Source organism: Schistocerca nitens, chromosome 9, assembly GCF_023898315.1.
Source record: "Schistocerca nitens isolate TAMUIC-IGC-003100 chromosome 9, iqSchNite1.1, whole genome shotgun sequence".
Lineage (NCBI taxonomy): Eukaryota > Metazoa > Arthropoda > Insecta > Orthoptera > Acrididae > Schistocerca > Schistocerca nitens.
In genome coordinates, this window is record NC_064622.1 from 425501707 (window position 1) to 425523921 (window position 22215).

General features: G+C 43.4%; 1 protein-coding gene across 2 annotated transcripts in view; it reads right to left on the minus strand.

Annotated features, from left to right (window-relative positions):
- LOC126202887 (leucine-rich repeat-containing protein 47-like) overlaps positions 1–22215 on the minus strand; it is a 102459-nt gene that overhangs the window by 42988 nt on the left and 37256 nt on the right. For both annotated transcript variants that reach the window (XR_007540195.1, XM_049936950.1), the window contains exons 4-6: positions 20386–20624; positions 12868–12970; positions 11064–11249 (exon numbers count right to left, since the gene is read on the minus strand). Coding sequence is in view for 1 of the 2 variants with exons in the window: in XM_049936950.1 (XP_049792907.1) it covers positions 11064–11249; positions 12868–12970; positions 20386–20624 (528 nt within the window). In the remaining variant the exon portion in view is untranslated. The remainder of the gene's footprint in view (positions 1–11063; positions 11250–12867; positions 12971–20385; positions 20625–22215) is intronic.

A 22215-nucleotide genomic window follows, 5' to 3' on the forward strand; every position in this document is an offset into this window, starting at 1 on the left:
TCAACAGAGGGAGATCAAATGGACTGACTGAAAATGGGGGAAAACAAAATGGTCATGGGGACGCAGCTTTGTTTCCTGACGACAGAAGATGACCGGCGAGTAGGATCGTAAGAGGATCGACAATTCATTCCGATTGGCTTGAATGCCGTGTATATTCCAATAGATATGGACATAGCGTGGACAGAAAATGGAAGAATGTGACCAAGGCTGCCATCAACTCAACGACTGCTCAGAGCTTGCGACCGACAGCGTGGAACGGCACTCAGCCGAAGGCAGAAGATCCTGATCCAAAAGTTGTTCAGGAGCAGCTCCTGCCACCAGCAATCGGCCGGTTGATCGGCCGCCAGCAGTGCGCCTTGGCGACACAGAAGACGGCCGAGGGCGGTTACCACCAGGTGGTGCTGTAGATGACACACACCGTGGCGGAGGAGTGGAACTGTGTTTCTTATTAGCCTTCTTGGAAACATGATGTTTAGATGAAGGAGGAACCAATGGTTGTGAAGTTGGGGTACGTAAAAAATCTTCACGAGTATGCTCTTTTTTGGAAGTCCGGGTGTCTGACTTTTGGGATCGAGATTTAGCAGAACCCGATGAAGGGTCAGCCATAGAGTGAGCAGGCGAAAGTGGGGAGGTTGAACGGGCGATCTTTGCGCTGGCCAATCTGACGACCGTGGCACTAAAGGTAAGGTCACAAGTCTGCGTGGCCACCTCCTTTGTCGGCCGAGGAGAGGCAAGGATAGTGCTGTATTTTCCTGTCCGAGGCACAGTGGGCTTTAGACTGTGCGAATAATTTTTGAGCAGCAAAGGTCGACACCTTTTTCTTCACTCTGATTTCCTGAATGAGCTTTTCGTCTTTAAAAATGGGGCAATCTCGAGAGGAAGCACCGTGGTCACCCATACAGTTGATGCAACGAGGGGATGGAGGTGGACAAGCACCCTCATGGGCATCCTTGCCACACGTAACACATTTGGCCGGATTGGAACAGGACTGGCTGGTGTGATTGAACCGCTGACACCGATAGCAATGCGTAGGGTTTGGGACGTAAGGGCGAACGGAAATTATAGCCTGCTTTTATTTTCCATGCGAGTTTAACTCTGTCAAATGTCAAGAAGACAGTACGGGTTGGAACGATGTTCGTATCAACCCTTTTCATGACTATGAACAGCCGTTACGCCCTGGTCAGACAGGTAGTGTTGAATTTCCTCGTCAGACAATCCGTCGAGGGAGCGTGTATAAATGACTCCACGTGAGGAATTTGAAGTGCGGTGCGCTTCCACCCGGACAGGGAAGGTGTGGAGCAGTGAAGTACGCAGCAATTTTTGTGCCTGGAGGGCACTGACTGTTTCTAACAACAAGGTGCCATTCCATAATCTGGAAAAAGACTTTACAGGACCTGCAATTGCGTCGACACATTTCTGAATAATGGAAGGGTTGACCGTGGAGAAGTCGTGACCTTCGTCAGACCGAGAAACAACAAGGAACTGTGGCAACGATGGAAGAACTGTCTGTGGCTGAGACTCATTGAAGTTACGCTTGTGAGCAGACATAGGAGAAGATGAGGAAACCATTGCGGAAGTATCCCCCATGGTTACCGGCGTCTCCGATGGCGCGCTCCTCCCTTGTGGGGGCCCTCTCTGAGGGCACTCCCGCCTTAGGTGATTGTTCACACCTCAGGTCACACCTCCCGAGAAACGAACGGAGGGACCAATCGGCACTTTCGGAAGGTATCAGCTCGGGTAATCACCCCTCCCTGGGCCTGGCCATTACCAGGGGGTACATACGTGTACTACCTGTCTACCCGGGGCGGGGAATTACGCGTTACCCCGTCACCGGCTACGCATGAAAGTGCGTGGGTCGGCCTTCAGACACGCACAGGGAGGGAAAAAGAGAATGGGAAAAACAAAGAAAGGGAAAGGAAAGAAGAGAAGAGGTATGAAAAGAGGACAAAGGAAGGACGAAGACTTGCAAGCAGAGAAAGCGAAGAATGTGTTACAATTTCGAGCGTCCGTCTAAGGACGTAGGCACAAAACATACTTCCCAGAGGGGAAAAAGGGAAGGAAAGAGGCGGAGGTGAGGGGGGGGGGGGGGGGAGTGTGAAGATGGGGGATGGGGAAGGATGCGGAAAAGGAAGGTATGCAGCCCGGAAAGGAAGGAGGGCCACATTAGCTCGGAGTCCCGTGCTCGCTACCCACGTATCCACAAAAGAGTAGTGGACCCCCTGGGGGGGTCCACAACCTTGGCAGGTGGGGCTGAAAGTACAGCGGGAAGACAAATGTCCGAACTTCCGGCACTTAAAACGCATCAGGGGAGGGATATATGGTTTGATGTTACAGTGTCAGACCATCATCTTGACCACCTTGTGCAGTGTGTCACCCTCGAAGGCCAAGATGAAGGCACCGGTGGCAACCTGGTTATCCCTCGGATCCCGATGGAGTGCCCGACGAAATGAACACCTCTCCACTCTAAACTGGCACGCAGCTCATCGTCAGGCTGCAAAAGAAGGTCCCTGTGGAATGTAATACCCTGGACCATATTTAAGCTCTTATGAGGCATGGTGGTAACAGACCCATCCCCCAACTTGCCACAAGCGAGTAATTCCCGTGACTGGGCAGAGGATGCTGTTTTTATCAAAACTGACCCAGAGCACATTTGGGACAAGCCCTCCACCTCCCCAAACTTGTTCTCCAAATGCTCCATAAAAAAATGAGGCTTCATGGACGTGAAAGATTCCCCATCAACTCTCGTACATATGAGGTACCGGGGCGAATAAGCTTCACTGCCATCCTTAGCCCCACGTTCCTCCCACGGTTGGGGTCATATTTCTTAGCATTGGAACTTTGCCCACTTAGATACTGCTGGCAGCAGACCACCAGCAAGAGATGACTCACTACGCTTCATGGTGTGTCATCCGCCCTGATACCACCCACTCCAACCAGGGGCCCTTCCCACGGGCGCCACCCAGCCACAGCAAAGGCCACCTGGCAGGATGGCCATTGCTGGGAATCCCGATGCCCCAGGGTGATGGGCATCTACTCCTCTACATGGGGAGTTAACAGCTCATGGATCAGCAGAGCGATCCCTGTGTGGTCAGGGAGCTACAATCAACAGGGTACGTGGTGGCCCCACCACAGCGGACTGGCTACTGTGCTGGATATGAGGTACAAAGAAGTCCATGGTCACCGTCGGCACAAAGTGACACTGCATGGTGGACAACGTACCCAGGAAGGTGCCCTCGCTGAAGAGATGGAGGGTGAGTGGGACTGCAATGCGACGAGAAAGTGGGCTAAAGATCTGAATGTACGATGCACACAATGCACCATTCAAAGCGCCCTTCCCTAATTGGCTTGCTCTTCAGGAAAATTTTGAAAAAGGGAGGTCAAACCCCACAGAGGACTATCACATAAAGGCCGAAACGTTTGAGACCTTTTAGTTGCCTCTTACAACAGGCAGGAATACCTCAGGCCTATTCTTACCCCCAGAACCGCAGGAGGGTGATGCACTAAGTGTGGGCTGTGTACAGCGCACAGAGGCTTTGAGGGGTGCTTCAAGAGTCTGAGCGGGTGACAACTGAAATGCCTACATTGCTAGATGTACTCCATAGCCTGATACAGGGCTATGAGCTCTGCTGTAAATAGTTAGGAGTGTGGCAGAGGCAGATACCAGAAAACATCGGCACCAATGACAAAGGCACATCCGACACCACAGTCAGTCTGATGGCCATGAGTGTACACAAAGGTACTATCTCGAAGTTCCATGCGAAGGTCATGAAACCAAGGCTGCTGTAGTGTCCTTAGGAAGCGAATGAACACCAAGGTGAACACGGGCTGCTGCACAAAGCCAAGATGGTGAAGGGTTTGCACCCACCGGGAAAGTTGCAGGTAGTGTGTAGTTAATCTTCTGGAGCAAGAGCCAAAAGTGAACTTCAGGAGGTAACAGGGAACAAGGATGCGCCCCATAATGGCTATCAAAGGATTCTTCGAAAAAGGAGGCATAGGAACAGTGGCCACACATGATAAACGGCATGCATACCTGCTGAGGATAAAGTCACAGCAGAAAAACAGTGGTAGTTCAACAGCTTCTGCATACAGACTCTCAACCAGGCCAGTATAAAAGGCACCATGGCCAAATGGATGCCACGATGGTGGATAGTATTGAGACGGCGTAAGAGGGAGAGAGATGCAGATGCATTAGCAAAGCACCCATAATCTAATTTCGAACAGACAAGGGACTGGTCCAAATGGAGCAGGGTGGTTTGATCTGCACCCCAGGAAGTGCCATTGAGGACACACAGGACATAGAAGGACCGTGTACAGCAGGCTGCCAGGTAAGACACGTGGGAGGACCAAAAGTGTTTCCTACCAAGCATGAGCCCCAGGAATTTCATAGTTTCAATTAATGGAAGAGCAACAGGCCCACGATGTAAAGATGGTGAGAGAAACCAATGCACTGCCAGAAATTCATACAAACTGTTTTGTCAGTGGAAAACTGAAAGCCACTGTTGATACTCTATGAGTAAAGATGGGAACATTACTGTGATATCAAGTTAAGAAGAGAAAGAAAATTAATCCATAATTAAATGTCCAACAAACAAAATAAATCATCGCATTAAACTGACTGCAGATACTACCAACAGTTTCCACTAGACTGCAGGACAAGCGGAAGTTCAAGAATTGCACTGAACTGTTATTGTGATCTTTTATTTATGTAGGAGTTGCTTTTGTTGCATGCACCTGCACCATGGAAGATACGGAAATACGGAAGGATTTGAGTGGGAACAGTGACACCTGTTTGTCTGAGAACTACAATTCGTGCGGTCAGAAAATTTTGTCGTGCTGCTAACCATGTGGATCTATGATGCATACTTTTGGCTTTTTACAGACATCTACCATGTTTAAACTACAGTTTTCCTGAATCCATTTGTACATGAAATTGAATAGACTTTAAAACTGTACAAATACTCAATAACAGCATACAATAGATGCTGAAAGTATAGAGTGGGACCAGTGGCATATTCATGTATTTCGTGCAGCAATGCTTGCTTTTGACACACACCATGAGGTATGACAGGAACGACAAGAGAGTGTGTGTCAGCTGCTGATTCTACACAGCCAATGAGGCAGTGGAAAGCAGACAATACATTTGGAAGCAAGAGACAGTGTAACATTCTCACGTCAGTACAGAAGCAAAATCCGCTACGTGCTCAGAAAAAAAAAAAGCACCTGTGTTCTCAGATCGCACCACAGTTACGTCAGAAAGTGCAACATATTCCGAAGAAATAGCCAAATATTTGTGACAACAAAGATATAACTTCCACAGTTGTCCTTTTATGACGATTATGATTAAAAACTGTGATACTATAGGTGACAGGTTAAGTACATGTAAAAGGCAGTATAGATAGAAAGTTATATAAACCAATTATTTCGATTTATTTGATTACTCCTTCCATTATCAAAATGTAGACAATGAATAATTTGTCCATCCAAGCTTAGAATATGTGTAATATTCACTTTTTAAGCAGATCCCTTATGTTGATAGAAGTTAGTGATTTTGGTTGGACACAATATGTTAAACAATTTTTTTCACGCAGCCTCTTCAAAAAGGGGGTCATCCTACATTCAAGGTCTTCTTAAAGTCAAGTAAATATGGTATATGACCAGAAAAATGAACGCTCTTAATGCCAGCTCTCACAAGAGCTGTTATATTTGTAAGATTTTGAGCTTAGTTGGCAGACGTGACTCCATTTAGACATAGGTTTCATTGTAGATTTGATACTGTAATAGCTGAAATCTCAAAATATGGAGTACCATATACTTCTTGCTGCCACCTGACAGACAAATATGTAAGCAGTTTCTCAAACTCCACCAGCCATATGACAGGCCATACCCAGTATTTGCACTTTGTGCTGAAATAATAATATGGGAGTGACTATGGCTTCTATCGATTCATTCTCTGCCAACTGAGTACAAGCACAACACATACTTTACAGTGTGTATACACGGCCGAGGGAAAAAAATTCCTGGATTTCCCCCAGATTTCTCTATTAAAAACAGACTTTCTCCTGGGTGAAAAAATATTTTTTTTGTGTTACGTGTCAGTATACTTTTCATGGGAGGCAATTCATTGTTATGAAGCATTGCATAATCTTCCTAAAACCTTTGACAGTTTGCTGTTGGCAGATGCTTCTATGGGCACTATGTTTTGTTGCTGTATATGGCACATTTCCTTTACAATGTAAATCTTATTTTCATTTTTTCTCTCTCATTCATGTTTTATTGCTGGAGTATTTTCTGCAGTAGTGAGATACAGTAATATCCTTTGCTAGAATACAGTTTCTTATCAGATAAAGTTACAAAAATTTAACCAAACACTAAAACAAGGAAAAATTCCCGCAATTCTAAAAATTTCCTGGGGTCTTCCCAGTTTTCTCTCAGACCTCCCGGGTCATGTACACCCTGTTTTAACATGATCTGACAGTGCAAATTACAGACTTAGCATATAGATATTCATAAAGATGCATGAGAGCCATTATTTTTTCTTCATCAGTTTTCCCCTGCTTTCTATTTTATAGTAAGAATGTGACTACACACATCAAAAAAAGTTTAGCATCACCTCGGTTCTGAAAGTTCTGGTATCTGTACACAAAATTGGAAGAGAGATAAACAAACATATCCGATCTTTTTATTGTTCACAAAAATCACACATTACATGTTGTACCACCATACAGCAAGACCTTCAGAGGTGATGGTCTACACTGCTGTACACACTAGTACCTCTAATATCCAGTAGCACGTCCTCTTGCATTGACGCACACCTGTATTCGCCATGGCATACTATCCGCAAGTTCATCAAGGCACTGTTGGTCCAGACTGTCCCACTCCTCAACAGTGATTCCGCGTAGATCCCCGAGAGTGGTTGGTGGGTCTCGTCATCTATAAACAGCCATTTTCAAGCTATCCTAGGCATGTTCGAGAGGGTTCGTGTCTGGAGAACATGTTGGCCACTAGTTGAGCGATGTCGTTATCTTGAAGGAAGTCATTCACAAGATGTGCATGATAGGGGTGCAAATTGTCATCCAGGAACAAGAATGCCTCACCAATATGCTGCTGATATGGTTGCAGTAGTGATCAGAGGATGGCGCCTTCCATGGTCATGGAAGGCATATGTTGGCCCCCACATAAAGACACGCCAGAACAGCAGGGAATCTCCACCTTGCTGTACACGCTGGACAGTGTGTCTAAGGCGATCAACCTGACCAGGATGCCTCCAGACACGTCTACGATGATTGTCTGGTTGAAGGCATATGTGACACTCATCGGTGAAGAGTACAGGATACCAATTCTGAGCAGTCAATTCGGCATGCTGTTGGGGCCCATCTGTACAGCGCTGCATGGTGTCGTGGATGCAAAAATGGACATCGCCATGGACATTGTGAGTGAAGTTGCGCATCATGCAGCCACTGTGCACAGTTTGAGTCATAACATGACATCTTGTGGCTGCACGGAAAGTATTCAAAATTGTGGCATTGCTGTCAGGGTTCCTCGGAGGCATAATCTGTAGGTAGCGGTCGTCCACTGCAGTAGTAGCCCTTAGATGGCCTGAGCGAGGCATGTCCTCGACAGTTCCTGTCTCTCTGTACCCCCTACATGCCCGAACAACATGGCTTTGGTGCACTTCGAGACACCTGTAGACTTCCCTTGTTGAGAGCCCTTCCTGGCACAAAGTAACAAAGCGGACATGATCGAACTGTGGTGTTGACCATCTAGGCATGGTTGAACTACAGATAACATGAGCCACGTACCTCCTTCCTAGTGGAATAGCGAACTTATTTGCTGTTGGACCCCCTCTGTCTAATAGGTGCTGCTCATGCATGGTTGTTTACATCTTTGGGCAGGTTTAGTGACTTCTCTGAACAGTCAAAGGGACTGTGTCTGTGGTATAATATCCAGAGTCATCATCAGTCAGGAGTTCTGCGAACCGGAATGATGCAAAACTTTTTCATATGTGTATCTCCATCACAACGTTCTTTGAATGGTACTATTAAATTAAGAAGGGTCTCTGCCTTTTAATACATTACAGGGTTTCCGTTTAGCCTGAATGTGATTTGTGCTTTAACCATAGCTCTTCTATATTTGTTAGATCTGAAATGTTCTTTTATGCAGGATGGTAATGGCTGTACCACCTCTGCCACACCCAAACACTTTTTGCCATTAATACCTTTGTTGATGTACTAGCAGCTGCATAGTCACTAATTCCAGTCTCATTGTTGACGAGTGATTTTTATAAAGATGATGTGACTTACCAAACGAAAGCGCTGGCACATCGATACACACACAAACAAACACAAACATACACACAAAATTCAAGCTTTCGCAACAAACTGTTGCCACATCAGGAAAGAGGAAAGGAGAGGGAAAGACGATGTCGGTTTTAAGGGAGAGGGTACGGAGTCATTCCAATCCCGGGAGCGGAAAGACTTACCTTAGGGGGAAAAGAGGATGGGTACACACACACACACACACACACACACACACACACACACACACACACAAGCAGACATATTTAAAGACAGAGTTTGGGCAGAGATGTCAGTCGAGGCGGAAGTGAAGAGGCAAAGATGATGTTGAATGACAGGTGAGGTATGAGTGGCGGCAACTTGAAATTAGCGGAGACTGAGGCCTGGTGGGTAACGGGAAGAGAGGATATATTGAAGAGCAAGTTCCCATCTCCGGAGTTCGGATTGGTTGGTGTTGGTGGGAAGTATCCAGATAACCCGGACGGTGTAACACCGTGTCAAGATGTGCTGGCCGTGCACCAAGGCATGTTTAGCCACAGGGTGATCCTCATTATCAACAAACACTGTCTGCCTGTGTCCATTCATGCGAATGGACAGTTTGTTGCTGGTCATTCCCACATAGAAAGCTTCACAGTGTAGGCAGGTCAGTTGGTAAATCACGTGGGTGCTTTCACACGTGGCTCTGCCTTTGATCGTGTACACCTTCCGGGTTACAGGACTGGCGTAGGTGGCGGTGGGAGGGTGCATGGGACAGGTTTTACACCGGGGGCGGTTACAAGGATAGGAGCCAGAGGGTAAGGGAAGGTGGTTTGGGGATTTCATAGGGATGAACTAACAGGTTACGAAGGTTAGGTGGATGGCGGAAAGACACTCTTGGTGGAGTGGGGAGGATTTCATGAAGGATGGATCTCATTTCAGGGCAGGATTTGAGGAAGTCGTATCCCTGCTGGAGAGCCACATTCAGAGTCTGATACAGTCCCGGAAAGTATCCTGTCACAAGTGCGGCACTTTTGTGGTGGTTCTGTGGGGGACTCTGGGTTCGAGGGGATGAGGAAGTGGCTCTGGTTATTTGCTTCTGTACCAGGTCGGAAGGGTAGTTGCGAGATGCGAAAGCTGTTGTCAGGTTGTTGGTGTAATGGTTCAGGGATTCCGGACTGGAGCAGATTCGATTGCCACGAAGACCTAGGCTGTAGGGAAGGGACTGTTTGATGTGGAATGGGTGGCAGCTGTCATAATGGAGGTACTGTTGCTTGTTGGTGGGTTTGATGTGGACGGACGTGTGAAGCTCCCCATTGGACAGGTGGAGGTCAACGTCAAGGAAAGTGGCGTGGGATTTGGAGTAGGACCAGGTGAATCTGATGGAACCAAAGGAGTTGAGGTTGGAGAGGAAATTCTGGAGTAGTTCTTCACTGTGAGTCCAGATCATGAAGATGTCATCAATAAATCTGTACCGAACTTTGGGTTGGCAGGCCTGGGTAACGAAGAAGGCAGGCAACTCACTCACCCTTCACAACCTTTCCAGCAAACCTCAACCAACTCTCATTGCACACAAACCCAGTCTCTCCCATCTACTCAGTCTCGCACTTCCAGCTCCACTCCCTCCAAAACCTCAAAATTCCAATCAACACAATCTGGCACCATAACACCCTAATTCAGTAGTTAACCTTTCCTCCAAATCTCTCTCCCAATCCGAAACCTCTGTCCTATCCAAAGGCCTCACCTTCAGCCCCACTCCCAGATTCAACCAAACAGCCCTCGTCAAAGATTTACTGTCCTACACTCGTACTCTCTGCTGGAAATATCACTTTGCCACGAAGAAAAATGATCCTAATCCTACTCCTAATGATCTAACTCCCCAAGACACTATCCAAATTGAACCCTGCCTGGAACAGTTCCGTCCTCCGTCACAGTGGGACCCACCTCCTCTTCCTCAAAATCACCCCCTCCATACCTTCCAGGAATTTCTGACTTCCAGCCTTGCCTCTCAATCCTTCTTAAAAAACCTTAATCCTACTCCCAACATCACCACTGCTGAAGCCCAAGCTATCCGTGATCTGAAAGCTGACCGTTCCATCGTCATTCTTCCGGCGGACAAGGGTTCCACGACAGTGGTACTTGATCGTCGGGAGTATGTGGCTGAGGGACTGCGTCAGCTTTCAGCTCTGTAGCAGCATACAGTAACTGAAAATGGAGCAGTTACCTTTTACTGATATGGCATGCAATACATCACAAAGTTCTAAAAGTTATTAAATGCAATTTTTGTTATGCATTTCTTTTGAAGTAGATTGTTCTAAGCTTATGCCTTATTCTACCACAACAAAACTTTCAAGATGGAACCCCCCCCCCCCACATACACACAAATGTTTGAATAAGTACGATACAAAAGCTAGTGCAATTTTCTGAGTTTTATGTATGCCTGTATGCAATTTGTAATTCAGTTGCAGGTGAGAGATTGCCAAGCTTTACACCTTATTCTATTGAAATGAACACCCTTTTAAAACTATTCAACGAAACCTACATTCAAACAAAGTGAATGAAGGAAACTATTAACCACCCAGTGGATTAGTCGATTAACTGACAGGCTCATATTACTTTGTATACTTTTAAAACACGCAATGCCTTTGCCACATAATATGAAGTCACTTTCACTCATTTCATTATTCTCCCCCCCCCCCCCCCCAAATACTACATTTTTCATAATTATGTACGAAAAACTTTGTTCATTTACATTGTAAGTGGCTCTGTGTCTATTTTCTATTAATACTATACCTGTTCAACTGTGAGTGATTGGTACATCCTCCCATTTACTTTCTCAGGATCAGTTGCCTGATCAGCAGTACAACTGACACCCAATTGTAGTGTTTCTCTTAGGAGAGCGTCCGCTACAGAGCGACATGTTGACTGGTTGATTGTGCTAGTTACTTCCACTAGCATTGATTTGGTGCTTGCTGACATCTGTAATACAAAAAGTTTATGATCAGGTCACAGACTGTAGCTCAAATTGGGAGTTATGCTACCAAGATGTGTGTTCAGTCATTCCAACAGCTCTCATCTGAATGACAAATTACATGACATGTATATTATTTGCTGAACATTCCCTGACTACTTACAGAGGCTATGAGGAGCAGATGAAGTGAGAGCTCTGCACAGAACAATATTTCCAAGGGAGAGAAGTGATGCAGATAAAATAAGTTCTGCTTAACTGAAGGAGTGTTGGTAAAACACCAACAGCTGTGTTTTGCACTGTGTGCAACTACACACTGAAGTATGAAGCTCAAATTTTTTGTGGAAGTATCTTACTGACAAGTTTGTATTCAATAATGGTACTTATTGCTAACTCACAGGTTGATCCCACTAGTGGGTCTGGATTATATCGTTATATATTTGAAACAAAAAGTTCAAGAGCATAATTAATATTGACAACCTGCTATAAAGGCTACTAGAATTGTAAACTCAGTATTCTTCTGTTTAAATCTGCATGGCTGGGAGTGATTGGACTCCTAACATTTGCTGCTTTAAGTCTTAGGATTACTAACAACTTCTATCAATTCTCTGTTCCAGAATGAAGACTTCGGTAACTTCACACATAAGAAAGACATTTGATAAGAAACCATCAAATGTTGTGTGCACTAAGTTTTCTGTGGAAAATAACTGGAGGAGAGAACTGTCAAACTTATTTAGATCATCAAAGAGGTGGTACATATAGAGATCACACCATTATTTTCACATGCATATAGGTTACTACAGTGAATTCATTAACAATTATGGTGCGTGAAGTGCATGAATTAAAAGCAATCATATTCCTTTCAACCCTCTTTGCTGGGAAATATTTGGTCCCACAACAGAAGAGTGTCAAACACTTTAATTGTAAGTACCAGAGAGAAGCACAAAAGGGAATGGGAGTTACAGTGACACACCAAGACTACAAATGTGAAAGAGGTGAGGCATAACATGACAAGCTGCTCTGAATAGAACCCTTTTCACACATATCCCTATCTTAATTTATAATTTGTTTTTCCAATATCATACCTTCCTTTACTTGGTAAAAAAGATTTTAAATCACTTAAAATAGAGTCGTTTACACATTCATTTCTCTATCTTGAGTCTTTTACACATTCATTTCCCTATCTTGAGTCTTTTACACATTCATTTCCCTATCTTGAGTCTTTTACACATTCATTTCCCTATCTTGAGTCTTTTACACATTCATTTCCCTATCTTCAAAAATAGGGCTGTCTTGACTTTTACACTACCATTTCTTTTGGAGTTAAGTACTTATCAGCAATTCATTATATCAACTGGAACAATTTTTGTTTAGGAAAGACAGTAAATTAAGTTATTAATTTTATGAAAATTTAACCATTTTCTTTGAACATGGGATTAACTTACACATACAAACTATAAAATCGGTAATAACAAATTTTTTAAATTGTGTCACACAAATAAATATTGATATCACTAAAAAACACACATTTAATGATTTAAATCTTAAATTTACTACGAATTTCGTTATTTACAGAATTATAAAAAAAAGCAACTCACAACAGTGGTTGTCAAATATGCAGATACTGACCTTTGAAATATCACTATTTGTTATTGGTGGAAATGATATCACTCTTTCAGTACTATCCAGCAGACATGGAAAAAGTGACTTTCCTTCCACAAGATATAAATACCTGCAAATCAGATATTTGATAAGTTACTACACAAATATGATTATTTCTTCGCTAGAAAGGTAATGCCCATATTGGGTTACAAAGGGGATGGGCACACTGTCGGTTTCCATAAATCCACATGCACAAACTCAAAAAGCAGACTAAACTGCCAAGTACTAAAGATTTCTCATCAGCAACAAATACCTTTAACACCTCAATACAGGAGCACGCAACACTAAGTTCTCCAGATATGACACACTCATAATATATAAATTTATGTTCCAAACTATTCTCTCTACGTGTTCACATATAAATGTTCATGTGAGAACATAAAAGGAACAATTCTAGTGAAACACACAAAAAAGATAAGGAATTTTACACAAGGGGATGGAGGTGGGGTGTGTGGCAACCTACCCTCCAGGGATTAAATGCAAATACGGAAAAAATGTGATGGGAGAGTAGTGGGGGAGGGTGTGGGTGGCAATCTACCTTCTACAGATGAACTGCAAATATGGAGAAAATGTGAAGAATAAGGAAGGGAGAGTGACATGAATGTAGTGGAAACTAAAGCATACACAGTTTTGCTAGAATACATATAATATTAGAGTTTAGCTTAATAACAAAGCATTACTTAAAAGTGTACGACTGCTGTACTGGACGACCAGAAATTCCTTCATACCTTAACTAAATGAGTGTATCTGTGTAACAATTTGACCTCCGATCCTGATCACTGATATGGCAACAGTGCTCTTCATGTGATTTGCAATGCGACTGCCACGTAACTGCTAAGTTATTACCTGAGGAAGAACGTAGTCTGAACTAACCAGCTCACTTATTGCCTTTCCACATTTGGTGAAGAACAACTGCAGATCCAGCAATTTCACTTTGGAGGAGCACTTAATGACAAGTGTGTGTGCCGTGGCACCCTAGGCACTGACTGCACTCTGCACTACTTCCAAGCTGTTTGGATTGCTGTGAGCTCTGCCTCCTGTGGGAGAGACACCATGGGAACTGTGAACTCTTACTCCATGGCCAGACCGATGGGTGGTGACAGCAGTGTTCCAACCAGCCCACCAGACAGCCTGTAAGGTGACAGTAGAAGTCATCGGCTTACCACACTTTTTCCTGCAGCCACAGGGTCACATGTTGAAAATGGGACCGCATGTATCCTGTGAGGCACCTATTTACGGAGGCGCACAAGCTTAGCAAACTAGTCCCATCGCAGTAAGGAACTGACCAGAAGAGCTCCACAAGGACTCGCTAAGGGCTCCACCATCAGCTGCCAGGACATCACGCCGTCCCCCCCATCTGGACTAAGTGTTATCGGCTAGGACTTGGTGTAACTTACACTGTTCTGTTTTCTTCACTGACAAGATAGTGCGAAGACTTTACATTGAGCTTCTACCCTTACTGAATTTAGAAATTTTCTGTACTGTTTGATTTTTGGTCTCCAGTGAAGTACTACAGCAAGATAATTTGGAAATATTTAGTTTCTACAACTTAAGCAAAAGTGTGGACAGTTTTCAAATTCTAGAGCTGAGGAACCTTTCATTTTACTGCACTTAACTTTATCCAGATTTCAAGATTTTGCTCACCTTTAAAAATTGTTGTGATTAATTCCATGTGTTGAAGAACTAAACTGTTTGTTCATTTGCAAAAGAATTTGGTTTAATTTGAGACGAAGGAAATTTACGAGTACTTCCATAATACAGTGATGATTTTGTTAAACTTGTGTTTGAGAAATAAACTTATGTTGCAGTGACTACCTGCCTCTTTAGTGAATATCTCCATGGAAATAGATATATTAGTAAGAGTCCATGAATTGAAGCACAATTACAAAACTATGACATAGGTAGGTAGGTTGGTTGGTTTTTGGAGTTAAAGGGGTCAAACTGCAACAGCATCACTCCTTCAACCTCTATCTACCACAATATGAATAATCCTCAGAGGAAAATGACAAAAGATGAGTGCTGGGAAGCCTCACTGTAACCAAGATATAACAAGAAAGAGAGACAAGCAAGTAGAAGTAGAAGAGGAGTGAGAAGGAGTAAGGTGTGGAAGTCGCTCTGCCCAAAATGGCAGTTGCAGGTCCCCATGGTATGGTATGCAGTGGAAGACGCGTCCTCTCCATCTGACCACTACTACCTCTGCCTTCATCACACCAAAAAATGAGCAGTACAGACAAGACGATGAAATTTTAGGAAATACAAAACATTAAAAATGGCAAATATAAAAGAATAAGGGGAATAAAAAGGCGGTAAAGGCATGGGACAGGCTGGGCCACCAAACAAGAGCCACTATGGGTCCCAGCAGGTGAGGGGTGCCCCTTTATGCCCTCAGGCTATCAATGAGGATAAAGTGTCCTACCTCTCAGAGACGAGTAGAAACCACCTTCATGGGTTAAATGTAAAATCACGTCACCTGCTTTGGTGTCATCTGCCAACACTAGAGGCAACATGTCAGGAGGCAGCAGCCAAATTTGGACAATCTAGTAGAATGTGAGTCACTATCAGACAGGCACCACATTGGCACCATATTCTCCAATGTGGCCATGGTGCAGTCAAGTGTGGGCAATGTGTAGCTGGCAAATGACAGTGGATTCCCTGTGAAAAGCACGAAGGGAAGACAGCAACGTGGGGAGCCCAAGGTTGACCATTCCAAGTTTCAGACCTTCAAGAATTGTTGGTGTACTGTTGGCCAAAGGTACAGTTATGGAAGCCTTCCACACCTCCCCCATTACCAAAAATCAGCATTGTGATAGCAACTTTGCAAACTAGTTGGCGTATTCATTCCCCGAGATCCCAACATATCCAAAGGTCTAAACAAAGATGACTGGTCGTCCAGCCTGATGGAGGTCAGATAGAAGATCCTGGATAGTCGACACTAATGGGTGATGGGGGTAGCACTGGTCTATGGTCACCAAGTGAGGTGGCACAGTGGTTAGCACACTGGACTCACATTCTGGAGGACAACAGTTTAGACATGCATTCAGCCATCCTGATTAAGGTTTCCTGTGATTTCCCTAAATCACTTCAAGGCAAAAGTCGGGAAGGTTCTTTTGAGAAGGTACGGCTAACTTCCATCCCTATCCTTCCTTAATCAGATGGGACCAATGATCTCGCTGTTTGGTCCCCTCCCCAAAAATCAACCAACCAACTGGTCTATAGCTGGAAGGCTGCTCATGGGGTCACTGCAGATTAGAAGCATCTTACTGATGCAAGAACAAGTATGGCTAATGGCTCATTTGATCACCAATTCAGCAGTGTATACACTGCATCCATTTCGCAGGGAGTGTAGTTCATTGCACCTTGCATGTAGGGATACAAATCGGTTCGTCCATCGGCTGTTGAGCCATCACTGTACACCACTTCTGAACCCCGAAAATGCAAGCAGGACAGCCAGGGACAGGCAGTGAAAAAACTAAGGGGTCATCTGAATATTTCAATCCCAAGGATAAACCGAGAACATCCGAGGTCAGGGTACACGTCGTGGGGGTGTTGCGATTGCTCCCTGACAAAAGGTGAAAGTGGGGAATATTTGAGTTCAGAGCAGAGACTCTGTAGTTGAATTGCAATTGTGACCCCAGTTCTTGGTCTCTGTTTTGGGAGGTAGATCTCCCTACTAGGAAAAAGGACATGGTAGTGTGGATGCTTGGGTAAACTGTAAATGTGTGTAGCATACTTGAGTAGTTTTTGGCACCTGATCTGTAGTGGAGGAACACACACCTCTGCGAATAGGCTGTTCACAGGGCTAGTTCAAAAGGTTCCTGCTGCAAGTTGGCCACCACAGTGGTGTATCCGGTCCAGTGAGCGCAATGCTGAGGGCGATGCCAAACTATATGCTAGACTCCCCTAATCAAGATGGTACAGGATCAAGGGGTTGTGTAAAGCTGCATACAGGTGTGCAGTCTGCGCCCCAGCTGGTGTTACTGAGGCAGTAAGGTGTATTAAGGCATAGCCAGTATTTCTGCTCAAGTTGATGAAGATGGGGAAGCCTTGTCAAAGGGGAATCGATGAAGAGTCCCAAAAAGTATTAAGTCCCAACCATATTGAGTAACTGGTCATCAAGTTACAGTTCTGGCTGTGGATAAACAGTATGATGTCAACAGAAGTGCAAGATGGGAGTCTTGACAGCTGAAAACTGAAAGGTGTGGCTGAGGACATATGACTGTACCTTTCAAATAGCATCTTGTAGTTGGCATTCAGCAACACCCACACTAGATAAGTCATTGGCACAGAAGGAGAGAGACTGAAGACCCCACAGCTACTGTCAGACCATTGATAGTAACTAGAAAGAGACTGACACTCAATAAGAGCCCTGCAGGACCCAGTTCTTTTGGAAATGTGGGGTACTGCGTGAAGCACTAACTCTAATCTGGAAAGTACAGTATGACAAGACGTTCTCGACAAAAATCTGAAGCTGGTCCTGGAGGTTCCATTCATGTAAGCTAGCAATGTCGTGTTGCCAAGGGATGTTATATGCCTTTTGAAGGTCGAAGATGACAGCAGTAAGGTGGTGGAGGTCAGTAACAGTTCCCTGCAAACCAAATTGTCTGCATGGAAGGCCTCAGACAGAGACAATGCCCCTAGACTGAAGGAGCCAACACAGCCACTGGCTCACCATGCTTTTGCGCAACTTAAGAGAACACTGTTCAGTCTAATTGGCCAATAGCTGTGTGTCTCTAGGGGATACTTACATGGTTTCAGTACCGGGATGATGATACTTTCTGGCCACTCAGCGTGACAATGTGGAACACCATCACAAGGACCAAGGAAGCAAGACATCTAGTTCTCATATAGATCATAGATGTCCAGGAGAATGACCAAGACCACTATAATGCCCACATAAAATAAAGTCCAGGAGGGACAGCATGTATTTTTACATCTTTGCAGGCAGTAGAACTGTTGGAAAAGTCCTAAAGCACTATTTGGGCTATATCATATCCTTTGTCACTTGCAGATGTCTTGTACAGCACAGAGATGTCCTCCTTGTGTTCTGAAAGAATATCCACTACTGGGTGACCAACGCCTGTCACTAAGGATCAAAGGGAACAATGTTTCCAGCCAGCCATCACATAATGTAACTGTATGGCACTTGCATTTCTGGTTTGATGCCCTGTAGCTCATTTGTGTTTTCTGACTGTACTGATTCTTGTTACTGAAATGGGGTGGATGAGGCATGTAGTGCTGCACCAGGAAGAGGAATCCTTATGGAAAGTAAGCAGTTCCAATTATAAGAACACAAACAGAAAACAGGACTCATTAGAACAATTTCTCCTGAGTTTCTTATCAGCAGCAGTTCTTTAGAAAAGAAGATTTGATTGCTGGTTGTACAATACTGGCAGTAGTGCAAGAAGAAGAAGAAGAAGAAGAAGAAGAAGATTGAGGACAGCAAAAAAAAAGTCAGGTAGTCCCACTGAAACAATAAACAGAGTTTGTTGGAGGTTTGGTAATGAAGCCATTCGGTCCTTATACAATACACAAAAGTCTAAACAAACAACAGGTGCTTGCTAGTCTTTATTTGTATTCTATACTGTATTTTCAATCACTAGTATCTGAAACACACATGATTTCAGATTTCAGGAGATTTTGCCTTAGAAAAGTAAGGACCAGGTCGTCCTAGTACACCACCACCACCACCACCACCACCACCACCACCACCACCACCACCACCACCACCCCTTTCTTCTCCTCCAAAACACAGAAGATGGTGGGTGGGTGACCAGATAGCTTAATCATTGCTTGCTACTTACTGGCTAATGTACTGAAGAGGAAAGAAACGGAGAAAAAGAGACGGACGACAGTGATGCGAATACCATGTATGTTGCATGCAAATTAAGAAAACTTGCCACTCCAGAGAGCAGTTACAGAGAACAAAATAAGCCAACTGCTTTTGGAAGCAGAACTTCAGGAGCAGTTAATTACAGTGACACCAATGAGTGAATGTGGCACGAACACCGAAAGGTAGCGATTCTCCCGTCACATTCATAGATAGTACTAGTGATGATATAAATGAAGTTGTTTTTGAGATACAGTTGACAACATCAACAATTTTTTTTTTAAATTCGGTTACCATTACATTTACATAATCTTTCACACTTTCAACCAGTGCTTTACAAACTTCACATACTATGGGTTATGGTTTGCTTCAAAATCTAAAATAAGTACAAAAATAAATATGCTAGGCTCTGAAATGAATTTACGATTGCTGAAAAATGAAGGATCAGAAAACTCCTGTAGCAGATAGGGTGACCAATTCTCCCAATCCTAGATTTTTTTAATCTTCTGACCACCTCTTTCTCCCATACATTTCGTCAAACATTATTGTTATAAACCTTAATCTCATAAAGTTCTATTTCCCTGACCGACAGATTTTGAAAGCTTTTGTATAATGATCTATACATTTGTAAACAATAGTCTTTTCTGTACACACTTCTATGGAAAGAAGATAGTTTGGCCCAATGGAATTTGAGCAGCAGAAAAGGAATGCATAGCCAATCCGTTTTGAGGGGTAGTGAGATGGGGGATATATGTTCTCTGCGAGCAACCTACAAATGCTCGACTTAATGATTACCGACTATGGTGTAAATAACACATGGAAGTAACAAGGACTTGTGAAAAGAGTTTACAAACATGTTCATGCTTAAACACTCATTACATTTTTCTGTTTCCCAATTAATTCACACAACAAAACATTTCCCAGCATCTCGAAAGAGCCAAACTGTCAATGTTCAGACGTGTGGGTCTTCTTTCCATGGTCATAACTACTATACTGTTCAACTTTCGTGAGTATTTTCCATGTGCCTCTAAAGTGAATCAATCTTCATCATGTACACTTTCTTTTGATTAGTAGAATTACCCCAAAATACATCTCTATATTAAGAAATAAAGTAAAAGTAAGGATGACAGAGTCTCTTAAATCATGGTTAGGTGTTGGCCATCTCCTTCAAAACCATGATCAAATGTTGGTCATCCCAGTAGCAGCTGATTTATGCTACTTTTTCTATAGTGTGCTTCAACCATGAATGACAACCAAGCCTTTCTCTTTGTCATCTTAATTTTTTTGGCATTAACAGTACAAGGCCTAAGACAGTTTCCTCGTCACTAGTCCTGCAAGTAATGAAGATGATAATAAACCACAACAAATGTTTGCCACCAGTGCGAACAGAGACCTAAACAAGAAACAATGTTGGAGACCTGGAAACATGTTTTGCAAGAAAGGCATGCAAACTTCAGTGTCAACACAGCTTAAACATGCTCTCAGTGCCTAGTGTTGTACTTACTCATGACTCTGCTTTCACATATGGACAATGACCACAGTTACAAGATTACAGTATTATTACACATTATCATCAATCAAAGCTCTACCAAAGCACTCAACATTATTTGCAATTATGTCAACTAAAAAACAACATAAAGATGCAGATGTTTACTAACTTGTGTATTCCTGAGTAAATATTGCGTTTCTTCTCCTTTCTGAGTTCATCAGCCTCTTTCTGTAACTGTAGGAACAATTCCAAACCAGTATATTCCCGTGTTCGTGAAAGAGGACGAATCTTCAGCACATTTGGAGGCATCGCAGTATAAACAAGATCTCCAGGTGGCAACAGATCCAAATCATGAGTAGCAATGGTAGCTGAATTGCGATGCTCACAGACAGTATCATGAAGTTTCGTCTGAAACAGTAAATAGCTACCCTGTGTTTCCTCTATCACTGAAATATTAACTTTTGTAAGAAACCAAAACAGTAACAACAGAACCACAATGTGCATTCCACAGAAAAGCAGTCACATTTTTCACCAGTTACAGCTCATCATCAATGTGTTAAAATAGTGTGACCTACACTAATTCAGTCATCACTTCAAACATAGGCTAACAAAACTGATAGCTTTAACTGGAAGACATGTATTACATGGAAAGCTTGTCATCAACCTCAAGGTCGGCTTAAGCATTAGTGCTTTACAAGACATGATTCGATTGGAAGTGGCATGCTCTTACCTTCCTCTGTCCTATAAACTTGCTTACCCAGCTATTTATACTGGAATCTACAATTCAAAGTGAATTCTGAACCATAGTGCAATTTAGCAGTTTTCGTATCATCATATACTGCAAGAAGTGACAAATCTTATGACTGACTGAGGATCAAACCCAAAGCCTTTGGATCCATTGTCTGCTACTTTGCTCCATCTATGTATTGCAAGTTTTTTCAAATGCCTATTTTCAGTTGCTTTTGTGTTGCTCAGCAGAATTTTAGCCTTTTCTGCATATTTTCACTCTGTCTTTTGGACATCATACTCTAGCACATGACATTGTGGTCCTTACATGAGGTGGGCCCCCTCTCATCCTAGAGACTAAGCAATCAACACTTCTTTTCTACCCCTTCCCCAATTAACTCCCCTTCCTTCCCTGAGGAAGGGAGTAATATATTTGAAGCATAGAAACAGTTCTCTTATTTTAAACGTGTCTATGCTACTAGAGTTCCATTACCTGAAGTTAACTGCCGGCCAGGTTCTGGCTATTTCTAATTTTATAATCAGATATTTTGTGGGAGTGGGTAATGAGGTACATTTTTATTACAGTTGCATCATTACAGGACACTCCACCCAGACCCACTGACGAAGTCTATATGAAAATTATTTTTGAGCCTGTACTGTGATTTTGTAGATCATAATTCAGCTGAAACCGATTTTTATTCTTAGCAACACAAATCATGGAGAAAATTTACAGGGAAATGGGCAAAAATTTCAAGATTCTTAAAAAGACTTCTCGAAAGATATATTGTTACCTACTTTATACAATGTTCTTAATTGTCATTTCTGCTGAATAAACACTTCATTTACTTTATGTTTACTTGCCTCAGATGATAATTCCACAAAATAACAAGGAGTGAAATTATGCAAAATAAGACAACATTCTTGTCTGTTGAGAGGCGGGACAGGTATATGGTTGGTGAAGATGGGCAACGGCCTTTCCAGTAGTTGTAGGGGTTACAGTCTGGATGACTGAAGTCTTGTCTTTTGACATTAGCCAACACTGCCTATGTTAGTATTGCAAATAGCTGAAGCAAGGGGAACTAGAGCTTTTATACAGTGGATGCTGGAACACCTTCCACCCAGATTTGGTGATTCTCTCACAAACAGGAGCAGCAACATGGAGAAGAAAGTTGTCATGAAGTTCGACACCATCAGCATTAATGCTGTTGTCTTTGTCACAAAGGGCACGATGTCACTTAACCAAAGTTTTAATGTAGGCTGCAGCATTCACAAT